The sequence below is a fragment of the Mytilus californianus genome, unplaced genomic scaffold, assembly GCF_021869535.1.
Source record: "Mytilus californianus isolate M0D057914Y unplaced genomic scaffold, xbMytCali1.0.p SCAF_23, whole genome shotgun sequence".
NCBI lineage: Eukaryota > Metazoa > Mollusca > Bivalvia > Mytilida > Mytilidae > Mytilus > Mytilus californianus.
This window is the reverse complement of record NW_026262672.1, coordinates 1022219-1046765: the sequence shown is the minus strand read 5'-3', so window position 1 is coordinate 1046765 and position 24547 is coordinate 1022219. Positions and strand designations below refer to the sequence as shown.

General features: G+C 32.7%; 1 protein-coding gene and 1 long non-coding RNA gene across 3 annotated transcripts in view; one reads left to right on the top strand and one right to left on the bottom strand.

Moving 5' to 3' along the window:
• Nucleotides 1-10210: 10210 nt before the first annotated feature.
• Nucleotides 10211-12346, bottom strand: LOC127732308 (uncharacterized). Of its 2 annotated transcripts, none has more exons than XR_007996174.1 (3): nt 12249-12346; nt 10753-10889; nt 10211-10310 (listed from the first exon to the last, which is right to left on the bottom strand). It is a non-coding gene; the product is annotated as an uncharacterized LOC127732308 (long non-coding RNA). The 2 variants fall into 2 exon arrangements; XR_007996173.1 differs by having other exon boundaries at nt 10753-10863.
• Nucleotides 12347-14322: 1976 nt separating this feature from the next.
• The window catches only part of LOC127732305 (uncharacterized), a 28248-nt gene continuing 18023 nt past the window's right edge, over nt 14323-24547 (top strand). Inside the window, exons 1-7 of the mRNA XM_052241370.1 lie at nt 14323-14498; nt 14840-15145; nt 15785-15839; nt 16681-16745; nt 17251-17304; nt 18948-19022; nt 21096-21350. Of these exons, the coding sequence (XP_052097330.1) occupies nt 14327-14498; nt 14840-15145; nt 15785-15839; nt 16681-16745; nt 17251-17304; nt 18948-19022; nt 21096-21350 (982 nt within the window). The 5' untranslated portion in view covers nt 14323-14326. The remainder of the gene's footprint in view (nt 14499-14839; nt 15146-15784; nt 15840-16680; nt 16746-17250; nt 17305-18947; nt 19023-21095; nt 21351-24547) is intronic.

Here is a 24547-nt window from a genome sequence, read left to right as displayed (position 1 = left end):
ACATAACGTAATAGGTGTTTGCACATAATGTAATAGGTATTTACAATTAACGTAATAGGTGTTTGCACATAACGTAAAAGGTGTTTGCACATAACGTAATAAGTGTTTGCACATAATGTCATAGGTATTTGCACATAACGTAATAGGTGTTTAAAATATGATATCATGAGGTTTTCGTAGAACAAAAGATGTATCAAGATAAAACGTTTAGAATATTCAACAAAACAATCCTATTTGAGACAGGACGCAATTATTAACTGGCATACCTAAAGGAAGGATAGACACAACATAGAAGAAATTTGAAAGAACGTAAAGGTGGTTGATCACAAAGTTTAGAGGTATTCACAGAATATACAGTAGTTACACCATAATGTAATGCATATTGCACATACCAAAGAATAGCAATAAAATATCATACAATTGTTTGACAAAACAAATAATTAATTTGACATACCACAGAGATGCCGTGTCAGGAAAATAAAGGCACTTACACATAACATAAAGAAGAAACGACTGGACGTAAAGACAAAGCGACAAAACAAATTAAATGTTTACACTATAAGACAGTTACGGCGTTCCATATATATCCACGTTATACACATGACGAGTTTATCATCTGGTCATTCTGGCTAGGGGATTTTTGTTTACTGTTTTAATATTGATATGTACTAAAACATTGTCTTTAATGGTGTCTAGTCATTCCAACTATGTATTTTGTAAATCAAAATAACACTTTATAAACTTCGTGCGTTCAAAGCGCTTTTCTGCAGATACCTTCATGACCAACGCCCAAAACAAACTATTTCAAAGCAATGGATGTATAAGTCTGATTTTAAATACTAAAGAGAACAAAATTTCATCGATTAAGGATACCATTTCATAAATTTTGAGGAATTAGCTTTATGTGACTTGTATAAAGCTTTTGCGTCTATGTTTTATATCGCGATATTGTGAAGTATATTTATAACCTATTTCCTAGCGCAGTCACTCACATATTGAGGTCAAGTTTAATACAAATCGACGTATGATCGAGCGATATGATTATCAACAAATGATAGTGCATAAGAAATGTTACGTATACTTTCTGCAATGTACACCATTGCGCATCAGTTTAACAAAAGGAATTAAACTGTCACAATTAACGTTAAAATAATTGCAATAAAACGTCATTAAAATGTTAAAAGTAATGGGAATTGAACGTTCAATACGCATCGTGATACATGAAAAAGTACATCGTTAAAAAGCCGTGTTTTGAACAACGGTACGTTAATATTCCGTAAAACAAGTCACATGTTCGTCTAGATATGTAACGTCAGCAATACGACATATTATATTGTGTTTACATCATGTGTTTCCTAAGAACCGGTTTAAAACAACTCCACCCACTCTATCATTTCTATTTCTTTGTAAAATATGTTTGATCATTTAGTTGCAAATGCAATGCCAAAAACCATATAACAAACCCTGTTTATTTTCTAATATTGTCAATTAGAGGCAATAATAAATTACTGATGTTCAAATTGCGTGAATCAATTTACAATATACAAATCAAGATGAAAAAAAAACTTCGAGAATTGCATGACCTCGAAAAATGTCTGCCAATGCTTTTACAAATGACATAGGAGCGTTATATACCCTCTGAGCTGTTAAAAACTATTATTAATTGAAAGAATAAGCAATTTCAAAATCACAGTAGGTACCACGTTTATGTCAATTTGATCTAAATGAAAAGACAATAAACCGAAGTCGAAGCTTGCTATAAAGTTAGTACAGCATGGAGAAGTACAATTTGAGAAAAAAATGTTTTTCATAGCCCGATTTTTTTTTCGAGAATAATAACAATTGAGAGTGTTTGAGTGGTGTCTAGATTTGAGCATGAACTGTGTTACAGACCTAGACAAGGCCGACAGGGAAAGTCCTTATTCGACTGACGAAAGCTATATTTTTATAAACTATCTTGCTAAGTGGTTTAGGGTGCTAGACATTGCGCAATCGGTGTTGCTACGATGTCACAGAAGCGGAGGTTAAAATCCTGCTGAGGGATAAACAAACATTTGCTGACATTGTTGGGCTAAATTTTGGACGAAGTATATATGAATTATGAGGTTAGCCCTGTATAACTATGGATTATCCGTTGAAAAAAGGATTTCGCAAAGTCGTTACATATCGAGACGTATATAATGAAATAATATTGAACTGACTTCAGAGTAAGTAAAATTATCATCATTTACGACACACTGTTCTGCAAAGTAAACCAGCTATTTGCCACTATACATCATGCACTGTGTTACAATCCAACAAGGAAAGACAAACGACGTCTTTGGTCTAATTATTCGTATATATATTCGTATATATATTATTCGTAAAGATATACGATTGCAAAAACATGTCGCTCGTGAGTTGAGAGACATATATATCATATTGGTCAAATAATTTGTGATGGCAACATGTTAGAGCTGTTTTTTTTTGTAAGGAGTATATCCCTGCTAATGAAATTCGTAGTGTAATGTTTCAACGGAGATATAGAAATGTCACATGATGGGGCAGAGGGTATGCGACTACTTTGAAATTGGAGATGAAAATTGTTAAGTTGAAACCATCAAGTTTGTCAGATTCTAGTTTGAAGTCGGTTAGCTGTGTTAATATCGAGGAATTAATCAATAAATGAAGCAAACCTTCTAGTTTCGGTAGTTCCGTCATCTCAAATTCACTTGGATAACGCAGATGCATGCTATCACTGAAATGTGGGTTATTGGGTGACAGGACATCATTAATATATCTGGATGTGAAATTGAAGAATTTTGCCGGATTTTTTTTTAATTTTGTCATTGAGAAGGTTTTGTGTGAATATCTGCTTCATAAGATGTCACAAAACATGTTTAACAACGCCGCATTTTTGCGACTGTCCCAAGTTAGGAACCTCTGGCATGTGTTATTCTAATTTTAGTTCATTTGTATGTTTTGTAGTATAGTGTGACGTCTATTTCACTGAACTAGTATACATTATTGTTTAGGGTCAAGCTTTCGGGTGCGGGATTTACTCGCTGCGTTGAAGACCCATTAGTGGCCTTGAGCTGTTTTTTGTTCCTTGGTCAAGTTGTTGTCTCTATGACACATTCCTCTTTACCATTTGCTATTATATTCATGAGTTCAAACACAAGTCGACCTGGAGAAAAGAAAGAACACTATCGTCCTTTTTTTTATATAAATACCAAGTAAAAAGAGTGAAGGAAAATGTCACGGTGCAGTGCTTATGATTCAATCATATAGTGCATTTAGCCAACGGCTTTTTATACATATTTAAGTATTGTCAGCACTACAAGTTTCAAGGATTGTACATCAAATATTGTAGCGATATTTGTTGATTTTTTCTGTCATCACTAGAAGTCTTACATTTCTATGATTGTACATCAAATATTGTAGCGATATTTGTTGATTTTTCTGCCAGGATAAGAAGTCGTACATCTCAAGAATCGTACATCAAATATTGTAGCGATATTTGTTGATTATTCTGTCAGCACTAGAAGTCTTACATATCAAGGGTTGTACATCAAATATTGTAGCGATATTTGTTGATTTTTTCTGTCAGGACAAAAAGTATTACATCTCAAAAATTGTACATCAAATATTTTAGCGATATTTGTTGATTTTTTAGTCAGCACTTGGAGTCTTACATCTCAAGGATTGTACATCAAATATTGTAGTGATATTTCTTGTTTTTACCATGAATTATCTTCCTCACTAAATCTGGTGTAAGCATGCATTCCTTTTGCAACCTTGTTTGTGTGATAACTCAACATTCAGCCCTTTTTCTGTTTATGGTCTTCCTATTTCTGTATGCTGTCACTCTGTCTTGACCTTGGTCGATACTGCATGCTGTCACTCTGTCTTGACCTTGATCGATACTGTCTGCTGTCACTCTGCCTTGTCCTTGATTGATACTGTCTGCTGTCACTCTGTCTTGACCTTGATCGATACTGTCTGCTGTCACTCTGTCTTGACCTTGATCGGTACTGTCTGCTGTCACTCTGTCTTGACCTTGATCGACAATGTATGCTGTCACTCTGTCTTGACCTTCATCAATACTGTCTGCTGTCATTCTGTCTTGACCTTGATCGGTACTGTCTGCTGTCACTCTGTGTCTTGACCTTGATCGATACTGTCTGCTGTCATTCTGTCTTGACCTTGATCGATACTGTATGATGTCACTCTATCTTGACCTTGATCGATACTGTCTGCTGTCACTCTGTCTTGACCTTGATCGATACTGTCTGCTGTCACTCTGTTTTGACCTTGATCAATACTGTCTGCTGTCACTCTGTCTTGACCTTGATCGATACTGTCTGCTGTCACTTTGGCTTGACCCATGATCGTTATAGTCTGCTGTCAATCGGTCTTTTCCTTGACCGATATAGTCTGCTGTCACTCTGTCTTGACCTTGACCGACGCTGTCTGCTGTCACTTTTTTCTTGACCTTGATCGACAATGTCTGCTGTCACTCTGTCTTGACCTTGATCGGTTCTGTATGCTGTCACTCTGTCTTGACCTTGGTCGATACTGCATGCTGTCACTCTGTCTTGACCTTGATCGATACTGTCTGCTGTCACTCTGCCTTGTCCTTGATTGATACTGTCTGCTGTCACTCTGTCTTGACCTTGATCGACCATGTCTGCTGTCACTCTGTCTTGACCTTGCTCGATACTGTCTGCTGTCACTCTGTCTTGACCTTGATCGATACTGTCTGCTGTCACTCTGTCTTGACCTTGATCGGTACTGTCTGCTGTCACTCTGTCTTGACCTTGATCGACAATGTATGCTGTCACTCTGTCTTGACCTTCATCAATACTGTCTGCTGTCATTCTGTCTTGACCTTGATCGGTACTGTCTGCTGTCACTCTGTCTTGACCTTGATCGATACTGTCTGCTGTCATTCTGTCTTGACCTTGATCGATACTGTATGATGTCACTCTATCTTGACCTTGATCGATACTGTCTGCTGTCACTCTGTCTTGACCTTGATCGATACTGTCTGCTGTCACTCTGTTTTGACCTTGATCAATACTGTCTGCTGTCACTCTGTCTTGACCTTGATCGATACTGTCTGCTGTCACTCTGTTTTGACCTTGATCGAAACTGTCTGCTGTCACTTTGGCTTGACCCATGATCGTTACTGTCTGCTGTCAATCGGTCTTTACCTTGACCGATATAGTCTGCTGTCACTCTGTCTTGACCTTGACCGACGCTGTCTGCTGTCATTTTTTTTCTTGACCTTGATCGATAATGTCTGCTGTCACTCTGTCTCGACCTTGATTGATCTCTTCTAGCATTCTGGGTTGACCTTGACCTTGATTTTTCTTGTCTTAATACTGTACTGTCCATCGGTCTAGAAGCAAGTCTGTCTCGTTCGTCACTCTCTCTTGACTCAGACCTTGATCTGTCATGTGTGTTTTCTGGTCTTCTTACAACTGGCGCTACCTTCGTATGTGGTTGTGGTGTATGGTAGTCATATAAAACAAAGAATATGGACTAACTGCTAAAGTAATCTGATATCATACCAGTACCATATTCACCGATTGAATCAACGAACATAAGACTTGTTCTTTATATATATATTAATGAATGTATTTTCATACACAATATGTTGTCACTAAAATACAGCCTCTCCTTTTATCCTATTGGGTGAAGTTCGAAGATGTATTGAAATTATGGGATTATATTTCATATGGAGATACTGCGATATATGTGTCTTATGGCTTTGTCTATTAAATATGAAATGTTTTATATATCCTAATTATTTGTTATATGAGCGAAGACGTTGCTTGGGAAAATCGTCACCTCTTGCATTTCTGTTTTTGACATCTGGTATAATTCCATGAGACAAAATATGAACGGAATATCCGTGTAAATAAAAACATCCGTTAACGTTGCGATATGATCCACATTGATCTTTACTGGCTGAAAACAAATTATTAAGTATGGACAAATGTATAGATAATAACTTAACAATACGATAGTACGTTCCCTGTAAGATAAGGAAAAGTATTAGTACTTAGCTATACAGGTACACAAGTGTATACATGTAGGTTGTTTAGACTCAAACATTTACAGTAGGTGTTCTATTTAAAAGTAATTAGCACTTAGCTATACAGGTACACTAGTGTATATATGTAGGTTGTTTAAACACAAACATTTACAATAGGTGTTCTATACATACAAATGCTGATTTTTCTTTCATTGCTTGGAACAAGAATATTAGGCTAATTGATATGCATTCATTTTAGTATCAATGCAACCATACATGGTCATAATAACAGCAACCCATGATAAAAAAAAACTCCGACTGTCTATGAAGACAACTCAGACCCAAATATTAAGTCAACTTGGACTGTCTATAAAGTAAACTCGGACCGTCTATCAATTCAACTCGGACCGTCTATCATTTCAACTCGGACCGTCTATAATGCAAACTGAGAGAAAGTATAAAAGGATTACAGACTAAAGACATTTTGTATTAACATGCATCTGTCTATCGTCGAAGATTCAATGACGCTCCTTTGAATTATGTTCATTTCTGTTGTTTAAAAGCTGTATGAGTAGATAAATATGGACGGCCCGAGAAGACCTATTGACAGACTTTGTCTGAGTTAACTATATAAATTGTCTGACTTGTCTTTTTAGGTTATAGTAAATGCATTGTTTTTCATTTATCTCCATATGAATTGCAATCCCTAAAAGAAGAGCGATAATCTTCATATCCTACATCTTTGTCTAAATGGCGATTTTTTTAAAATATCTCTGATATCGCTTATATGTGGATAATCTAGTTATATGTTTTGATAAATCCGTCAAATTCTGATTCTGTGAGTATTTCAACATTAATGCAAGTGATTTTAAGGAAATGATCAATTAAAATTAAACTTGAAACTATACAATTTGTGATCAAACCTTTAATTCACTTCTAGCTGATTTACATTGATCTTGATCTTCTTTACTTTTTCACAAGGTTCGCGCCTAGTTTTCAAATAAAATTAAATGTTGGTTCAGTCCGTAATACTATGGATACATCGTGATTACGGAATAGAAATATCGTGAACTAGACAATCAAATAGTCTCTACACGGCTCGCATAAATAAATATATTCATCAGTTATCCGTGCATACACAACTCAACTGTACCTATTTATTGAAAGATAACGAAAGATAACTAATAAACCGATTACAATACGAACATAAATTTAAAGGGTATATTGATAGTATTACGTAAACTACAGGGCGCAACTGTATCTTTGAAAAGGGGGGGGGGGGGGGGGGGGGGGGGGGGGTTGTGTAATTCGGAATATAAAATAAACACGAGAGGAAGGCATGTACGACATGATTTATCTAAGTAGAGGGCTATACTAAACTGGTTAAATTAATGTTCATTATTTCTTTTAGAAAACAATAGGATACACACACATATATATTATTATGAAAGGATTTGCATTGTCACAAACGACAAGATCACAACCTGTAAAATAATGTCGCATATAAGTTATCGTTGACAGTTTGACGGAAAAAGAAACAATTAATATCATGAATTTATCTGACGGACTTCATCTTTGAGATGGGAATTGTAGGTTTCATAGTCAAATGCCATATGTGAACATACTTTATGCTATTGTGTGTAATTTTGTCCAGTATTTCTTTAATAAAAATATTTAATTGTTCTATATTTCACATCGTGCAGCCTTTATAAACCTGAAATAACAAACCTCTCTTTTTTTAAATGATAATTTGAAAGAAGCACTTACAAGTCAGAAAACTCGAATACCAAACAAGAGTTAATGTGAAAATTATCAAAATACCCTGATCATTTTTTTTTACACAAATTTACTATCTTAACTAAATGTATAATAAGACGAACTATTCTACAACTCTCCAGACAGCATACTGTAGAAAGAATGGTACAAAACAATTGAAGAAAGACAACCTATCTTAACGATCTGGTTATGGACCGTTCTTCATAGTTATTACGTTTTGATAAGTACTGGTATCCAGTATGAAGAAACAAGATTATCATCTTACTTTTTATACAAAACAAAACAAAAAAGAAGAAGGAAAATAACATTTTAGTGCTAATAATAACATCAATTAGTGAATTTCGTGATCGTCTTTATTTTAGTTTTATTAATATTCAAGAATAGCGGCCACTAGAAGCGTTATGTTTCAAGTATTGTACATCAAAATGTTTTAAAATATTATTTGATGTTTCTGATATTAATCTACAATTTATCCTCCATACTCAATCCGGTGTATGTATGTTAAGAATTTAGGACATCTGTCTTCTTGATTATAATAATTTGAGGATATATTTACTAGGAAATAAAAATATAACAAACATCTTGACATTGACCAACGATGCATCAAGAATATACAATATTACTTAAGGTTGGATTATAAAGCATTGTAATGCACAGTTTATGGTCAATCTATTAACCTTAGATTTATTTAATATTACCTGTTCAGATGGCATAGATTATAAATGAAGAAAACAAATCATGGACATGTTCATCTTCCTGACTTTCCTTCAGGTATGTATGATTTAAATCTGACACCTCTGTTTTATTTTCTGTATCTCGGTCTTGTTTCGGAATAAGGAAATTTCTCATACAGTTGTCACATCAAAATTGAACTTAGTACATATGTTCAGTTATCGTAGTAGAAAAAAAATGCTGTGGGATAATCCATCGATGACACGAAGTCAGTACATGCACAGCATAAAAAAAGAAAAAACACGAAAAGCAATAGAACAGCGTCTTTATTGCTGTTCTTCATCTCAAATGCACAATAATGCCTTTCACACGGAGCAAAAAACATTCTCACTTCACTGCAAGATTAAGACGCCCCTAGCACAGGTTTGAATGGAATTCTTTGAAAACTGACGATCACGCCACAACTGAATTGAAGAACAAAACTATGGAGTAATATCTATAAATTAAATCTGGCAAAGAAATCAAACATGTACCGTCATACTGAAGCGTGCATAAAACATTCTGAACATTTATACAACAACGGGGCAAATCGTATATATGTAACGTAACATATGTGTAGGGCGAATAATTCTGATAGACTTTGTAAGATGTATGTAATAACACAAACTGGCCTTAAATGGTCATACACGTTTTGAATCATATTCCAAATAACGATTCTACCCCGATTTTATGGTTCCCTAATGACAGAAATGTAAACTGTGAAACCAGTACATCTCAGTATAAAATTTACTTTTAAGTTTTTAACCATCAAATCTTTGAACTTTCCCAGTTAACACAAAAACATTTTGTTTATGTTTTAAAAACATTTTGAAAAATGTTGTGAAAATATCGTAGAAAATATCAAAATCACGTTAAAATGTATGGCGCTAAAAATATTTTCATAACATTTTCCATAACATGTCCAGGATATTTTTAAAACATCATTAAAACGTTTCTGAATTTTGTTGACAATGTTTGTAAAATGTTTTATAAATGTTTTAAATATGCTTGTTTATAAAATATCCTTGAAAGATTTTTAAAATATAAAAAAAAATGTTTTTGCAGGATAAAATGTTGTGAAAATGTTCAAAAAACATTTTACAAAATGTTTTAATAATGTTCATATTCTCAAAACATCATGTTAATGTTATATGAATATCATTAGAAAAATGTTTTCTAGCATCATCTTTCAAATGTTTTATAAAATATTCAAAAAACATTTCAATCATGTTTGATCTGGGAGGGGGGGGGGATCCTGGGTACCCTCATGGAGCTACAATTATGGTTAATCTAATTCCACCTATTTCAATCCAAATTTGTCTAGTTTAGAGCCTGTGGCCCCTCTTTTCATAATCCTGGATCTGCATCTGAAAAACAACTGCTGTCATACTGATCTTTACCCCACATCTCCTTTTAATACAATTGTTTGTTGATTACAGTTGAATCTACATATATTTTGTTTACTTTTTTCGGATTGATGTCTCATTGGCATAACCCTTTTTTTGTATTGCCTAGAACACATTATAATTTGTCATGGTTTTTTTCTGATTTTAAATATCTTAGTGCATTTTTTTTAAAGTATTTCTTAATCTCATGTTCATGATGTTTGATCACATGTAGCATACGACATTTTTTTTCTGAACAGTTTTTTGACTGTTTTCTTTGCTGCTTTAGTAAACACTATACAAGATAGAATTACAATTATAAATGCAAAACATTTATTCAATATTTTCATATCACTATTCTTTTTCAAAGTTTCTTTTGTTCCATTCTCTTTATTTCTTTTGACATCTGCTGGCTTCTGTAAAATAAAGTGTAAACAAATTAGTCCTTCTGTTGTGATTAAACGAGTGGAGATTCAGTTAATTTCATTGAATTACACAATAAACTATTTTTCTTCAATTTAATCCAGTGTTTTCATAAAAATATATTGAAAAGTGTCATCTAATCAGTGTTAATGGACATGATGGATTCAGAGGCACAATTGTAGCTACTTTATACATCTGTAGAGTTTGGGGTGTAATTTATTATTACACAAGTGTAACGGTAGATTTCACCAGTTTATAAAATAAGACATATGTATACTGTACACTACAAATTACTCAACTGAGAGTAGCCAGCCATGTAGGGCCGGTAACATTTTCTTGGTCTTACAAAAAAAAAAAAGTTTCGTAATGGTTATATATTGTATATTTTAGTGCAAATACATGTAATATAGTTTGAGGATTTTAAAGAATAAATACCTTCATAAAATTTGCTCCTCCAGGATGGTTTGAATCATTTCTAAGCTTATATTCTTCTTTATAATCCCCATTTCCATTCTCAATTTTAATCTGCATTTCTGAAAATCTATCCTTAATGTTGGTACGTCTAATTGATCCTACAAAAGTTAAAATAAACAAAATAAATAAAATACAGGTAAGAAAAAATCACATTGTATTAGTCAGCTACAAAGGCCACAACATTAAAAAATAAACAGCTGCTACCATGAGCGCACGATACGCCCGTCGCTTTTTTCAAAGAAAAAAGTTCAATCACTCCTCTATGTCAAATCAGAAATTCATGAAAATTGAAAGTGAGCTTACGTCAATAGATATAAACAATTCGCCAAATTTTAATGAGAACTGCTGAAAGCATTTTTGAGTTATTGTCCGAAAACTGGAAAATTCTCCCTTTTTTAATGAATAAAACCCCAGAACTTGGAAATGTAAAATCTAAAAGTTATAGAAAACAATTTGGGAGCTTACGTCAATAGATATAAACTATTCACCAACGTTTAATGAGAATTGCTGAAAGCGTTTTTGAGTTATTGTCCGAAACTAGAAAATCCCGCTATTTTTAATGAATAAAACCCATGGACTCCGAAACGTAAAATCCAAAATTTAAAAAAGAAGGAAAGGGAGCTCACATCAATAGATATAAACAATCCACCAAAGTTTTAAGTTTTAATAAGTTAAAGCGTTTATGAGTTAATGTCCGACATTTTGACGGACAGACGGACAACCGTATACCATAATACATCCCGTAAACGGGCGTATAATAAAAGACAATTCAAACAATGAAACTAATGAAACTAATGGCATAATTTATAAAACAAATATGTCAGAATGAACCGACAACTACTGAATCAAACTCCTGTCTTGGGACCGACACATAAATAATTATCTGGCCTTGGGCTTGGCTGTAGGGCTAAACACAAATGTACAAGTTACATAAACAATATATTATAGCACAGGGGTGCATATCATAGATGTTTTGGGGCGGAAATACATGTATATGCCAGTCGACTTGTATGCATTATACATTGTGTTAATAGCAATTTACACAATGTATAATACATACAAGTCGACTGGCATATATCATAGATGTTTTGGGGCGGAAATATATGCCAGTCGACTTGTATGCATTATACATTGTGTTAGTAGCTCAGTCTGTTTAAGCCAACAAAGGGCTGACTTGTAACACAAAACTTTTCAGACATGCTCACTGGTTACAAGTGATTACATTTATGAATTTTAAAATCATATAAATAACCCTTAACACCTTTTGTATATTCGTAATGTTCACTGGACATAAACATCATAACATCTAGGCAGACTAAATCATCACCCCCCTTTTTGCATTGTGCTTGCATACAGTTACACTCGTATTAATTCTTGGAATATATTAATCAAATTAACCAAGATATTTCCAGAAGCATAACAATGTTTTATAAATGTGGACTAGTGTCATATCTTACCAGTTTTAACGCATGATAAGGTTATTCTTTATTTTGTACGTTTCCTTTGTCTTTGTTTACAGCATGGCGGTAAATAAAACTTCCGGTAACTGGTTCCAAAATTGCTTCGGATCATGTTCGTTGGTCATTGGGAACAGTTATATTTTAAATGTGTAAACGTTTGTTGTCGGTACTGGAACAGAAAATCCGGAAAATAGCAATACATGCACTATATAAGGCTATATATGAAGTACCGCTTCAATCACTGTCATTTGATGAAATAAAGTTTTTCTTCCATAACCTAAATTAATGTTTGCAAAATATTGTTTAAACATTTTCTATTAAATGTTTTTGGGTAAATGTATTCATAATATTATTTTAAAATGTTGTTAAAATATTAGCAACAAAATGTTTTATAAATTCATTTTCTCAATATTAAATGCGTAACGTTTTTAAAATGTTTTTGGGTAAATGTATTCATAATATTATTTTAAAATGTTGTTAAAATATTAGCAACAAAATGTTTTATAAATTAATTTTCTCAATATTAAATGCGTAACGTTTTTAAAATGTTTTCATCAAATATTATGAAGAAATGTTGTTAAAATATCTTAAAGGCATGTTATTGAAACATTTCATGAAACATTTTTAGAAAATGTTTAAAAAACAGCGGAGCAATATTGTTAAGAATGTTTTACTCATATGCTTTTAAAATGTTTTTCAGAGGTAGAACCAATATATCTTCTGAACATTTATAAAACATTCAAACAAAATATCTTAAAAAATGTTATTGAAAACATTTTCATGAATATTCTTACATCATTGTAAAAACATTTTCAAAAAATGTTTTAAATAAATGTTTTCAAAATACAAGAAAAAATATCTACATAACATCACGAAAATATTTGTTCGGCAACGTTTTGAGAAGACATTTATACAACCTTATAAAAATGTTTTGAAAATGTTTTGTGCTACATGGGTTAGTACATATGTCCGTTATGTTGTTTTTCTTGGTCCATTCAAGGTGAATATATGACAGTGTGAGTGTGGCATTTTGTCCTATGAATATATACCCGTGTTCACAAACAGTCTTAAATCAACAAGGATTGTTGCTTGGTTTCGTTCAGATATTTCTTTACACCCCCAGTGCGTCGCAGATTCTCCTCCCGGAATTGTATTGTCCGTATCAAACTACAATGTATCCATAACAAGTAATTGAACTATAAGCAGTTTTAGGCCACAATAAAGTCCCAAGCTTGACACTAGGCCTGATCTTATGCATATCAAAAGATTTTACTTATTTGAAGAATTAACTAATACTATTTCACTAACTTAGGACCAACACGATATTGTCAAATGACGTGATTGTATTGTAACTTCAATTGCATTGTTTTCTGGACAACCAATCATGCACACCGTTCAAGATCAAATGGTATTCAACTGGAAGGAGTCAATTACATTGTCAAATCATTAGACATAAGTAATCTGTTCCGTCGTGTTCGTCATTTATCTTCAGTTGCATGAACTGAAATGAGACGAGGTTTAACAAACAAACAAAAAAAGAAATCTATCCTTGAACTTAAGACGAACTCCCGGAAATTTTACATTCATATTCAGTAGCAAATATATTATCTTCTACATTTCAGAAATGTGTCTAGGTCAATTTTCTCAACACTTCAAATGTCGGAATAGTGATTAAAAAAAATTATGTAAGAGTTAAAAAGGCTGCAAATGAAAGGCAACAATATCTGCCTTATCTGTAATTGACACAAATGTTCTGTATTTAAAGTTTGTATTAAAGTATAGCTGAAAGCCGTGCAAGGAATCAGATCTTGCATGAGAGAGATATATTCCTTTATTTCAAATAATTTCCAACAGCTATCCGTACAACTTCGTATTTAATTTGGCCTACCAACATTATTGGTGAGTTTTAATTAGCGTAAACGCGCGTATGGCATACACAATACTTAGGCTGTTGTTTTTGGTGAGTTTTTTACGTGCTCACAAACAATCGACACTGTGCGTCCGTGTTGACAAAATACAATTTTGATGGAATACTTGCTTAAATTATTGATGTATATGCACTTATCTTTTTTTAGATGTTATCCTTTAATGAAGCCTACAACTTCACCTGTCCATCACAGGCACACTGGATTATTCGGGCAAAAGCCATGTGTAAGCCTCCAAAAAATTATACTTGCTTATTTGATATAACTTTTCGAGTGAATGTATACAGAGAAATATGTAACAGACCTAGAATATTAGATCGTGGTAAGTCTTAGAAGATATCTAAAAGTTTTCCCTGTTAATACAATAGTATGTATTTTTTTAAAAAAATTTAGCTTTATTAGAGCAAACAATGTTAAAAAATAACTTTATTTTCAAATAATGAAAATGTTTAAAAAAGAAAGTTTCTTCAATTAATAAAAGTCGTTTTTATTTATTACTGTATTTCAATGTAACAGAAGTAATTTTGTTGTGAACGTATTTAAGTGCATTTATCTGGATTAAGAAGTGACAAATCCAGCGAAATATAACTTAAACTATATAACCATTAATCAAGAAATTTGAGACGCATGTTTATTGAATATTTCTTTACTTAACATTTGCAGGTCATAAATACGTCTTTCAGCCGAACTTAAACAAAGCAACATGCAGTGCAACTCGATATCAACCTGAAATTTTTAAAACAAATGGATACAGTGACTGCACCTATCAAAAATCACTTTGTAACAGCTTAGGTCAAGAGACGTATGAATACGGCAACATTACGGTCGACATAAAATGTATGTGTAATACCGATAGAGGATATACTTTTGTCATGAACTCGAAAAACCAATGTTACTGCAATCCTTCAACTGACGATTGTTCCTGTTATCTCGGAATAAACCAATACAACAAAACGATTGGACTGAACGGTAAAGTTCAAATTTTCTTTTGCCAGATTTATAGACTATCAATATTTCAAAAAACCATGGAGCTGTCTCTTTATTGATGATGCTTAAAAGATCTTCTATTGTTTTTTTTTTTTATTAAAGCGACATGGTTAAGTTTAGCAGCCCATTGACTTAAACTTCATTAACCTTAAATCTCTATAAAAAAAAAACTCTTTACAACAAACAGGAACTATTTCATCTTTAGATTAAATCTAAAAATTTATTAAATTTGAATGGTTTTTTTTTTAAATTCTTATATCTTTTCTTTGGGTTTACTTTTTGTCGGTAAATGTTTCACAAAAGTTGTTTATATAGATTTTAGCTTGTTTTTTTTAATCATGCCTCATTAAAATTTATACAATGATTTAATAAGAAACGTACTAGTTTCATACAAATATAAAATAATTAACAACTTGAATAAACAAAAAAAAAACAAAAAAACAATACACTGTTAAAGTGCAATGAAATCAATTAAGTGAATTTTAGTATATATGCTGGTAATCGAGAGTGTGCAAACTAATTTGCTACCGACCATTACAACTGACGGAAAAAATGTGTACACCACTCACAGAAGTGCAAATATTTCATAAGAAAAACAAGTTTCTCAATTATATTTCTCAGATATCAAATGTTACGATGACACGAAAAGGACAGGAAGTCGTTACTTAGGAAATAGGTTAGTGTTTGATTATCCCTCGAATCATGTCTTTGTTATATTCATTTATTTCTATACATTAATATACATATATCTATGTATATTAAGTATGTCTAATTAACGCGAAAATGAATATATATTTCAAAGTTTAGATTTCTGTATACCAATACCAAATGAATACAGGTGCATCAGTTATTCTCAAGACGAAAAGTTCCTGAAATTTCAAAAACTACATACTTTAACTTCTGTGTAATTCATAAAAGAAACGTCAATAAAAACTAATTCAGATTTTGTTAGCGGTAAAAGAGGGACGAAAGATACCAGAGGGACAGTCAAACTCATAGATCGAAAACAAACTGACAACACCATGGCCAAAAATAAAAAGACAAATAGACAATAAATAGTACAGATGACACAACATAGAAAACTAAAGACTAAGCAACACGAACCCCACCAAAAACTGGGGGTGATCTCAGGTGCTCCGGAAGGGTAAGCAGATCCTGCTCCACATGTGGCACCCGTCGTTTTGCTTATTTTAGTTCAAATCCGGTAAATAGTCTAATTTGGTAGGTCACATTCGTGAAAAGGGAAGGGTATTGTAGTTACGACATAAGGAACATATCCGATATCATCTGTGAAACGGGTATTCCATAACGGTCAACCAACTCGTGATGGCGTCCTTAAAATTTACGAAGGGATGATTTCAACTTCACCATTTGGAACTCTTGGTTTAATAGCTTCCTTGCGAGCAGCAAATAGGGAGTTATACACATCATTACAGTTGAATTTTATATATTTCTGTCAATATTTTTCTGAGTGCAAATCTCTTCGACAATAACCATGTATATGTTTTTTTTTAAAGGTTTAATATATCACGGAAAATTAAGATCATTGAATTTGACAACTACAACTACAACCTAAACTATTGTAAGTTGAAACCTGTTAGAAGAAGGATCAATCAATAGTTATACAAGTAGTTTGAAGACAATATAGTTTATAAACTATAAAGAAAATAAGACACATATATTTTTAAAATATCCAGAAAGCTTTTGTAGGGTACTTGCTTCATAATTTATGATAAAACAAAGTATAGATCTGTAATACCCTTTTTTATCAGCGAACATAGGTTTGGGCTGTTCTCATTGTTTAAGGCAGTACGGTTGTCTATAATTGCTTACATCCACTTCATTTGAACTTGGGTTGATAGTTGTCTCATTTGCAATCATACAACATATCCTTAGTTTTATATAGTGCAGAGACATCTACATTAAATTAAATATTCAATTGAAAATAGTTTATGATTTCAACTATCAGCATGATCAGTAAATATAATATAAAAGTTAATAAAATTATTCCTTAATGAAAAATCGACAATGGAAATATCGTTAAATAGAAAAAAAAATTGCATCAGCTTTATTTTGTATAATTACAGATAAATATCACATCGAAGCATTTCAATGGGTTTTGACATTGTCATTAGCATCCTGTAAGTACTATAAAATATATGAACATTATAATTGAAGGAGGTTTCGGAAATATAGTTTTCTATTTCTGTCTTAATCGTGGATTTGATAATGCAAATGTACAAAGCTTTAAAGTTTTTTTTTGGAAATAGTTTGTATGGTGCATGTCAAGAATAATTATAAATTAATAATTCATCAATAAAATATTCCAACCAGGGGGTTGATGATCGTGTATTTGAAAGTTGCTCACATTATCCTGTAATAAGCATTCATTATATAAAAAAACCAAAATAAATACATACTTAAAAATATCACAATAATTTCCGATATCTGTGAACACTCATCAATTACGACGTTATGGGTGTTGTAGGAATTTTACACTATTCTTCCGTGAGTGTTACAATGTTATTCACTAAGTATTAAAAAAAGCGTTTTTTTTTTTTGTAGTTTAAATTACATAATAAAAAAAAAGGATATGGGTATCCGTCCATGACATAAAATCAGTAAACGCATAGCAAACAATACAAAAAGTGATGGAACAGCACTTGTATTGCAGTTCTCCATCTCCAAGTCACAACGAGGCTTTTAGACGGAGCAAACACTCTCACATCACTGTCAGTAATTTTGGTTTTGCATATCAAATAAACAACGATTTCTAATGTGATTTATGTCACTTATAATTTGAAATAACTTCAATAAACTCAATCTTTGTGTTTGCCAACATATCTTTTTTAGAGATTGATGTTTAAATATGTAGTGAAAAGCGAGAACATTGTTAACAGATTGAATTAACCTTTAATAACGATCTGCGTGTCCTATTTGTCTGTTATTTTATTAACATGGTTTTTGTAAGAGATTCTTCATAAAGGTTATGTTCAGAGGTCAAAAAATGACGCACGAATTAATCAACAAAGGTAATTAATAAATATACTTCTTTGATTGAAAGTTGTACTGGCCGAACCAGTAGGTATAACCAAGTGACTGAATCGCAATCTCGGCGAATATATAAAGAAAACAACTTGTTTGGAAAATTGTAATTATGATATTCCACCAAAAAGGTTACAATAGTCAGTGTATTGGTAAAACTGCAATAAAACAAAAAGCAATACTTACAATGTGTATGAATTGAACATATTAAAAGTTTAAATGCAAATATTATATAAAACAATCAAATGAAAACGAAAATGGAATTTACAGTTCAAATATCAGATATAAATAACTTACAGTTCGTATGCATTTATCAAATCACTTATACAAATTAACGGATTTAAACAGATTTCATTATCACAGTTTATGAATGAATCAAACGTACTTGACAGTGGTATGTCTCGATTTCCTCAGAATATTAAATATCGTCCATGAAACATGTGTTGAAATACTGGAGCAGACGGTGTCACAGAAATTAAAGGCAGTCGCGTAGTACAATAAATATGGTGACGTAAGCAATCGGTCCAGTGCGATTTGTTCCGGATACTTATGAAAACATATAATAAACATTGAATGTGAAACAGAATAAAGTAATAAGGACACAACTGATTTCATATTGAATTCAAATAAAGATACATTGGTGTAGGTCTATTCTATATACAATTACAAACATTGATGTAGGTCTATTCTATATACAATAACAGATCTATTCTGAACATGAAACTTTATATTTTTTAAGGCGTTGTTTGCGTTGTTTGTATTATTCTACTGACAAATCGGCGACAATTGAGAAGATGTATCGAACCTCCAAATAGTAAGTGCATACACTTTAACTATGTATTCGTTTGTACTTTACTTTTCTAGATTTATTTATAGCTCTCTGTTTAAATAAAGAGTAAGACACACATGTCTACACTATAGTTATCTATATCTGTTTTTAGTTAATTGTTTTAATAAGAAGTAAGCCACACATATTTATACTCTCCTTTTCTATATCTGTTTTGTAAGTTATTTTTTTTAAATAAGAGGTCAGACAGACTTGTTTATGCTTTACTTTTCTATATCTGTTTTAGCCCGTTGTTTAACTAAGATGTAAGACACACATGTGTTTACTTACCTTTCTATATATTTTTTTAGCTCTTTGTTAATACGAAGTAATACTCACATGTTTATGATTTACGTTTCTATGTCTGTTTTAATTTAGTTCTTTGCGTAAGTAAAGTAAGCCACACATGTTAATAATTTTTGATGCACAAAAGACAGATAATTATACTGTACGTAAAATATGAAAACGTACATAGAGGGCATGCGTACTGATTTTGTCAGTTTCTTGAAGAAATGATAGTACATGCCATAAAACAAGAAGTTGATTGTTTCAAGATGCCGTAATTCTATTTTTAATTTCTGGTCAAGGTATTGTAAATAGAACATTTTTTCTATATTTATGGTATAATGATAATTTATTAAATTGGCAAATTAATTCTATTATCGACACAATCGTGCGCATACATTTTTTTCGATTTACGATTCTTTTTAAAGAACACGAACAAAGGAGAAGGTCCGGAAAAGGTAATTTTGAAGTGGAAGTGGAAGTGGTCGCGTTTGTGCCAAATCATTAATCTTTGATGTTTTCTTTTTTTAAAACCGTTTGGATGTCGCTGCTGGTTGACTTTTAGTTCCCCACAAAATCACCAGCCTAGTAGTAAGCACTTTTGTGTTGACAATACATTCTTCTTTAAATTAACAGTATTTGTGTTTTATTTGACTTCCCAACTGTTTGGATTTGAGCGCCACTGATTGATTGATTGATTGTTGGTGTTTAAACGCCGCTTTTGGGGTATTTCGTGGCGGTCAGTTTTTATTGGTGGAGGAAGCCGGAGTGCCCGGAGAATACCACCGACCTTCGATAAGAAAACTGACAATCCTAGTGAATTAAGATTGGAGTCGAGTGCACCCGCACGAGCGGGGTTCGAACTCACAACCTCAGTGTTGACTGGCTAGTGATTACAGAAGTAGAACTTCTTAGACCACTTGGAAACCGAGGCCTCTGGAGCGCCACTGATGACGTTTAGTTGACAATTTGACTGAAACCATATTGACGATATATTTTTGTCATCTTGTTCTTTAGATAAACAAAATTTCCGCCTTTCTTGGAAGGAAATCTGTACCTTTGATAGCTTCGACTGTTGTTAGCGCATTTTGTGTCTCAAACTTTCAAAATGGTGTATTTGATGACGTTATAGCACGTTATACTGTAACTTATTCAATTTAATCAACAAACCAAAAAGATTTGGAAGTAAATACGGCTTTTCCGTCTCATTTTTCTAAAGTTTTGATGTTTTGTCAAATAGTTTATCTGTAGTCTTTGCTGTTGCCATGTTGGGGCACATTGTTGTTAGTTTTCAATGCGAAACCAACAAATAACAGCATAACCTATTTAGTAAACGTGATTCTAATCTTTTATTGGGTTATTGAAAGTTTAAAAAAAAAAAAAACTATTGAGGTTGGAGCATATATAGTTTACCCTATAGTAAATTAGATTTTTAGATTTTTAGTTTTAAAGTGAAAAGTATAATAGTTTCATATTAATAAAAAAAACGCATGTTTATAATACAACATACAAATCTCCATTCAAATAAGCTAACGAAAATAATTATTATAAATAGATTAAGTATATTTTCAAGAGTTAGCTCTATAATCAATTAATAGATTACTTCATATACGATAGAATGAGAAAAATAACTAATAAGATACGTCTATTTTCTGTTCAACGTGTTTGTTCGTGTATATTTTGCGATTGCTAATGAACACCTTTTTGTTTTACTAAGACTATATCATTTTCTAAATTTATTCTCAAACATCACGTCACAGATATATACTTTTTCAGTTTTTCCAGAAGCCATAAACCATTTATCAGAGGAAGATAAAATCAGATACAATGAGCTTATGCAAACTGAAAAAAAAGAAAACAGGTATTTTGTTAGAATTATGATTGTCGGAAAGGAATCGACAGGAAAAACGTGTCTCTTGAGGAGATTATTGAAGGAAGACATATCTGGTGTATCGAGTACAGATGGTGTTGATATTGTTGTTCGTAGATGCAAAATCAACATAAGAGATGGAAAATGGATAATCGGCAAAGGTAAATAAAGGCAACAGTAGTATACCGCTGTTCGAAACTCATAAATTGATAGAGACAAAAACAAATCCGGTTTACAAACTAAAACTAAGGGAAACGCATCAAATATAAGAGGAGAACAACGACACAACTAAAACACAACATTAAAAATGTAACACACACAAAAATGAACTATAATATAACAATGGCCATTTTCCTGACTTGGTACAGGACATTTTAAGAACAAAATGGTGGGTCGAACCTGGTTTTGTGGCATGCCAAACCTCCCGCTTTAATGGCAACGTCAAACACAACACCAAAACGACAACATCACATGACAGGACCACAATACAAATAAATAGGAGAACATATAGGACAAAGAAACACACAAATAATAGCAAACAAAAGGTACTAGGCTTAAAATTCAATACGCCAGACGTGCGTCTCGTCCACACAAGACCATCCAGTGACGCTCAGATGAAAAAAGCTTGAAAGCCAAAACAAGTACAAAGCCGAAGAGCACCGAGGACCAAAACATCCAAAAAGTTGCGCCTAACACGGCCAGGGTTTTCTGCCTGGGACAAGAACATCCTTAGTATTTAGAATAATTTCGTTGAACCAAACTAAAAGCTAATAAATGAAGGGGGTGATTAATTATCTTTACCATAACACACGAATATAACAGAAAAGACGTTAAGACATTTGACAAATTCCGACAAGAATAACAAATATAACATAATAATTAAATACATGAATTTGGGATAGAAAGGTACTGTGACACGTCTTATAGCAATGCGGTTTCACACTCAGCAAAACAGTCACAATCGGGAATAAGTCACGTTCGGTAATTAAAAGATCAGACGACGTAATGACAAACCACAATCTAACACGTGATTAAAATGTCCTTAGTTAGTTTGAACAAAGACACATCGTATGGACTAACAAATTCGTGATGGTGTCCGTAAAATTAACGGAGTGTCATTTTTAATCTGTCCTCCTCATAACTTTGTTGGAGCACACTCCTGTATATGAAGTCCGTATAGTGATTATCAAAGTCCGTATAATGATTATCTATTTACAGGAAAAAATCCACAATTGAATACACCTGTTTTATATATACTTAAAACACAAAATAATACGGACTTCATATACAGGAGTATGAAATGCATACTCACTGGTGATTCATAATGATTATCAGTTTACAGAAAAAAATCCACAATTGAATACACCTGTTTTATATATACTTAAAACACAAAATAAAAGGCTATTTCAAGTGAAGATTGTTTTAAATATAGCCTTTAATGGTTAATCGCAAATATTTAGAGACAACTTATCAAACTTCAAAATTAATTGGTACATATAAACATTGCGATATATCACAAAGAATATTCGTGGTTATTTACGTCTGTTTTGAATAAAATTAGTGAACTGTCAATTGCTAATAGAGAAGAGGCAAAAACATTTACGTCAGCAACGCCATTACCTCCCCTGTAACTGTATCGCATGCCCTTAAAAAGTATTATCTTAAATTACAAATGACAAAGATCTCGGAATCCTGGATGTAGAACCACGCCTTTTAATATATTCTATACATTTACGCTCACTCATGTCTACACTATACAAACTTCCTTTGTAGGTGTGTGTGCTCCTCACACAAAAATGCTTCGACATAAATCAACACCACAAAAGTTCTAAGTTCACCATTACAAATTGTGTCTGTGTTTTAACTTACCAGCGTCGTAGTCACAAGATACTGAAAAAAAAAAAACAAAACGTTGAATATATTTTATATTCTTGACTGACAAGTTTTATTTTTTTAACCGATCAAATCTTCCGAAATCCACACTGCTATTGTATTATTGCCCTTCCGTATTCTTATTTGCAAATAGCTGTTGCGAATGCAGAGACCTTAACCACAAGACATCTCGTTAGTACTTCTGCAACCGAATAGATCAAATGCGAAGAAACAAATCGTGATTGAAGAAAAGGGAAACACACTTAAAGTTGCATAGTGTTGATTGATAATCAAATAGAAACTCATGGAAAAATAAAATAAAATGTAATCGCTTTAGGGCATGTCGTTCGTTTCACTTATTGTTCACGTTCTCCATGATTCTGTGTTCATTAAGGCCACGTTCGTTAAACTTCTTCAATTAAACCAGAAAGTATTCACTACATGAAATATTTTTGTCAGTCATATGTTATGGATTCGTAATAAATGTAAAAATTGGTTCAAATTTCAAGAGATTCGTTTCATGTGACTTTTAAAATCTATAAATATTATTTTACCATCTCATATTCGCAGCGGAAAATAACTAATGGAACTGTATTACAGGCTCCCGACTTGGGACAGGCACATACATATAGTGGCGGGGTTAAACATGTTAGCGGGCGCCCATCACTCCCCTAACCTGGACAGTGGTGTAACAGTACAACATAAGATCAAACTATAAAAATTAGTTGTAAAAGGCTTAACTCAACAGATGGATACAAATAGAAATACCTCTAAAAAACACATATTGGACGTGGCCGGGTACTTGTGCATCCCAACAACAAAAAAACACTAAGTACAGATCTAAGAGTACTCCCAGTAGTTGCTGACAGCTAATTCAGAGCCAATAACAACTAATAAAAAATCATGCATCTAAGACTAAATATTTATTAAAAGGTTATCTTGCAAAAAACGGTGTACAGATCAGCTCATTTCAAATCGGTAAAAAGCAACAAAAGACAAACTTTGAAAGAAGTGGTTTATTGATACGAGTAGTTTACAATTGACAATGAAGTCTGCTTTAGAGTTCTTGCAATCTATCTTTGACTAAAACCATTAAACCTACTTCAAATAAAATTAACTGATATCATTTTAATACTTTTTAAATTACATATACCAAATGGATAAAGAATTTCAAATTTCCGGGTTCAGAACTCAGTGACAACTAGGTTTATTAGATCAGTACCGTCCTGACTTTTTAGTTTGTCAGAATGGGGACGTTAAATCCGATGTCTCATGAAAAGAGATCGCCACACTATTTGCAAGTAAAGAACCCTTGCAAAAACTCTTTTAAAAGTCCGTAGGTAGCCCGTTGTAATTGAACATTCTATCCTAATTTAATTAACCCTAATTTTTCCTGTGGCAGTCCAAACAGTCCTGACCTTCATCCCGGACTTCCACTTCTACAGAACCTACCTATTGTATTTATTGCTACTTTTGGTCATGTTAA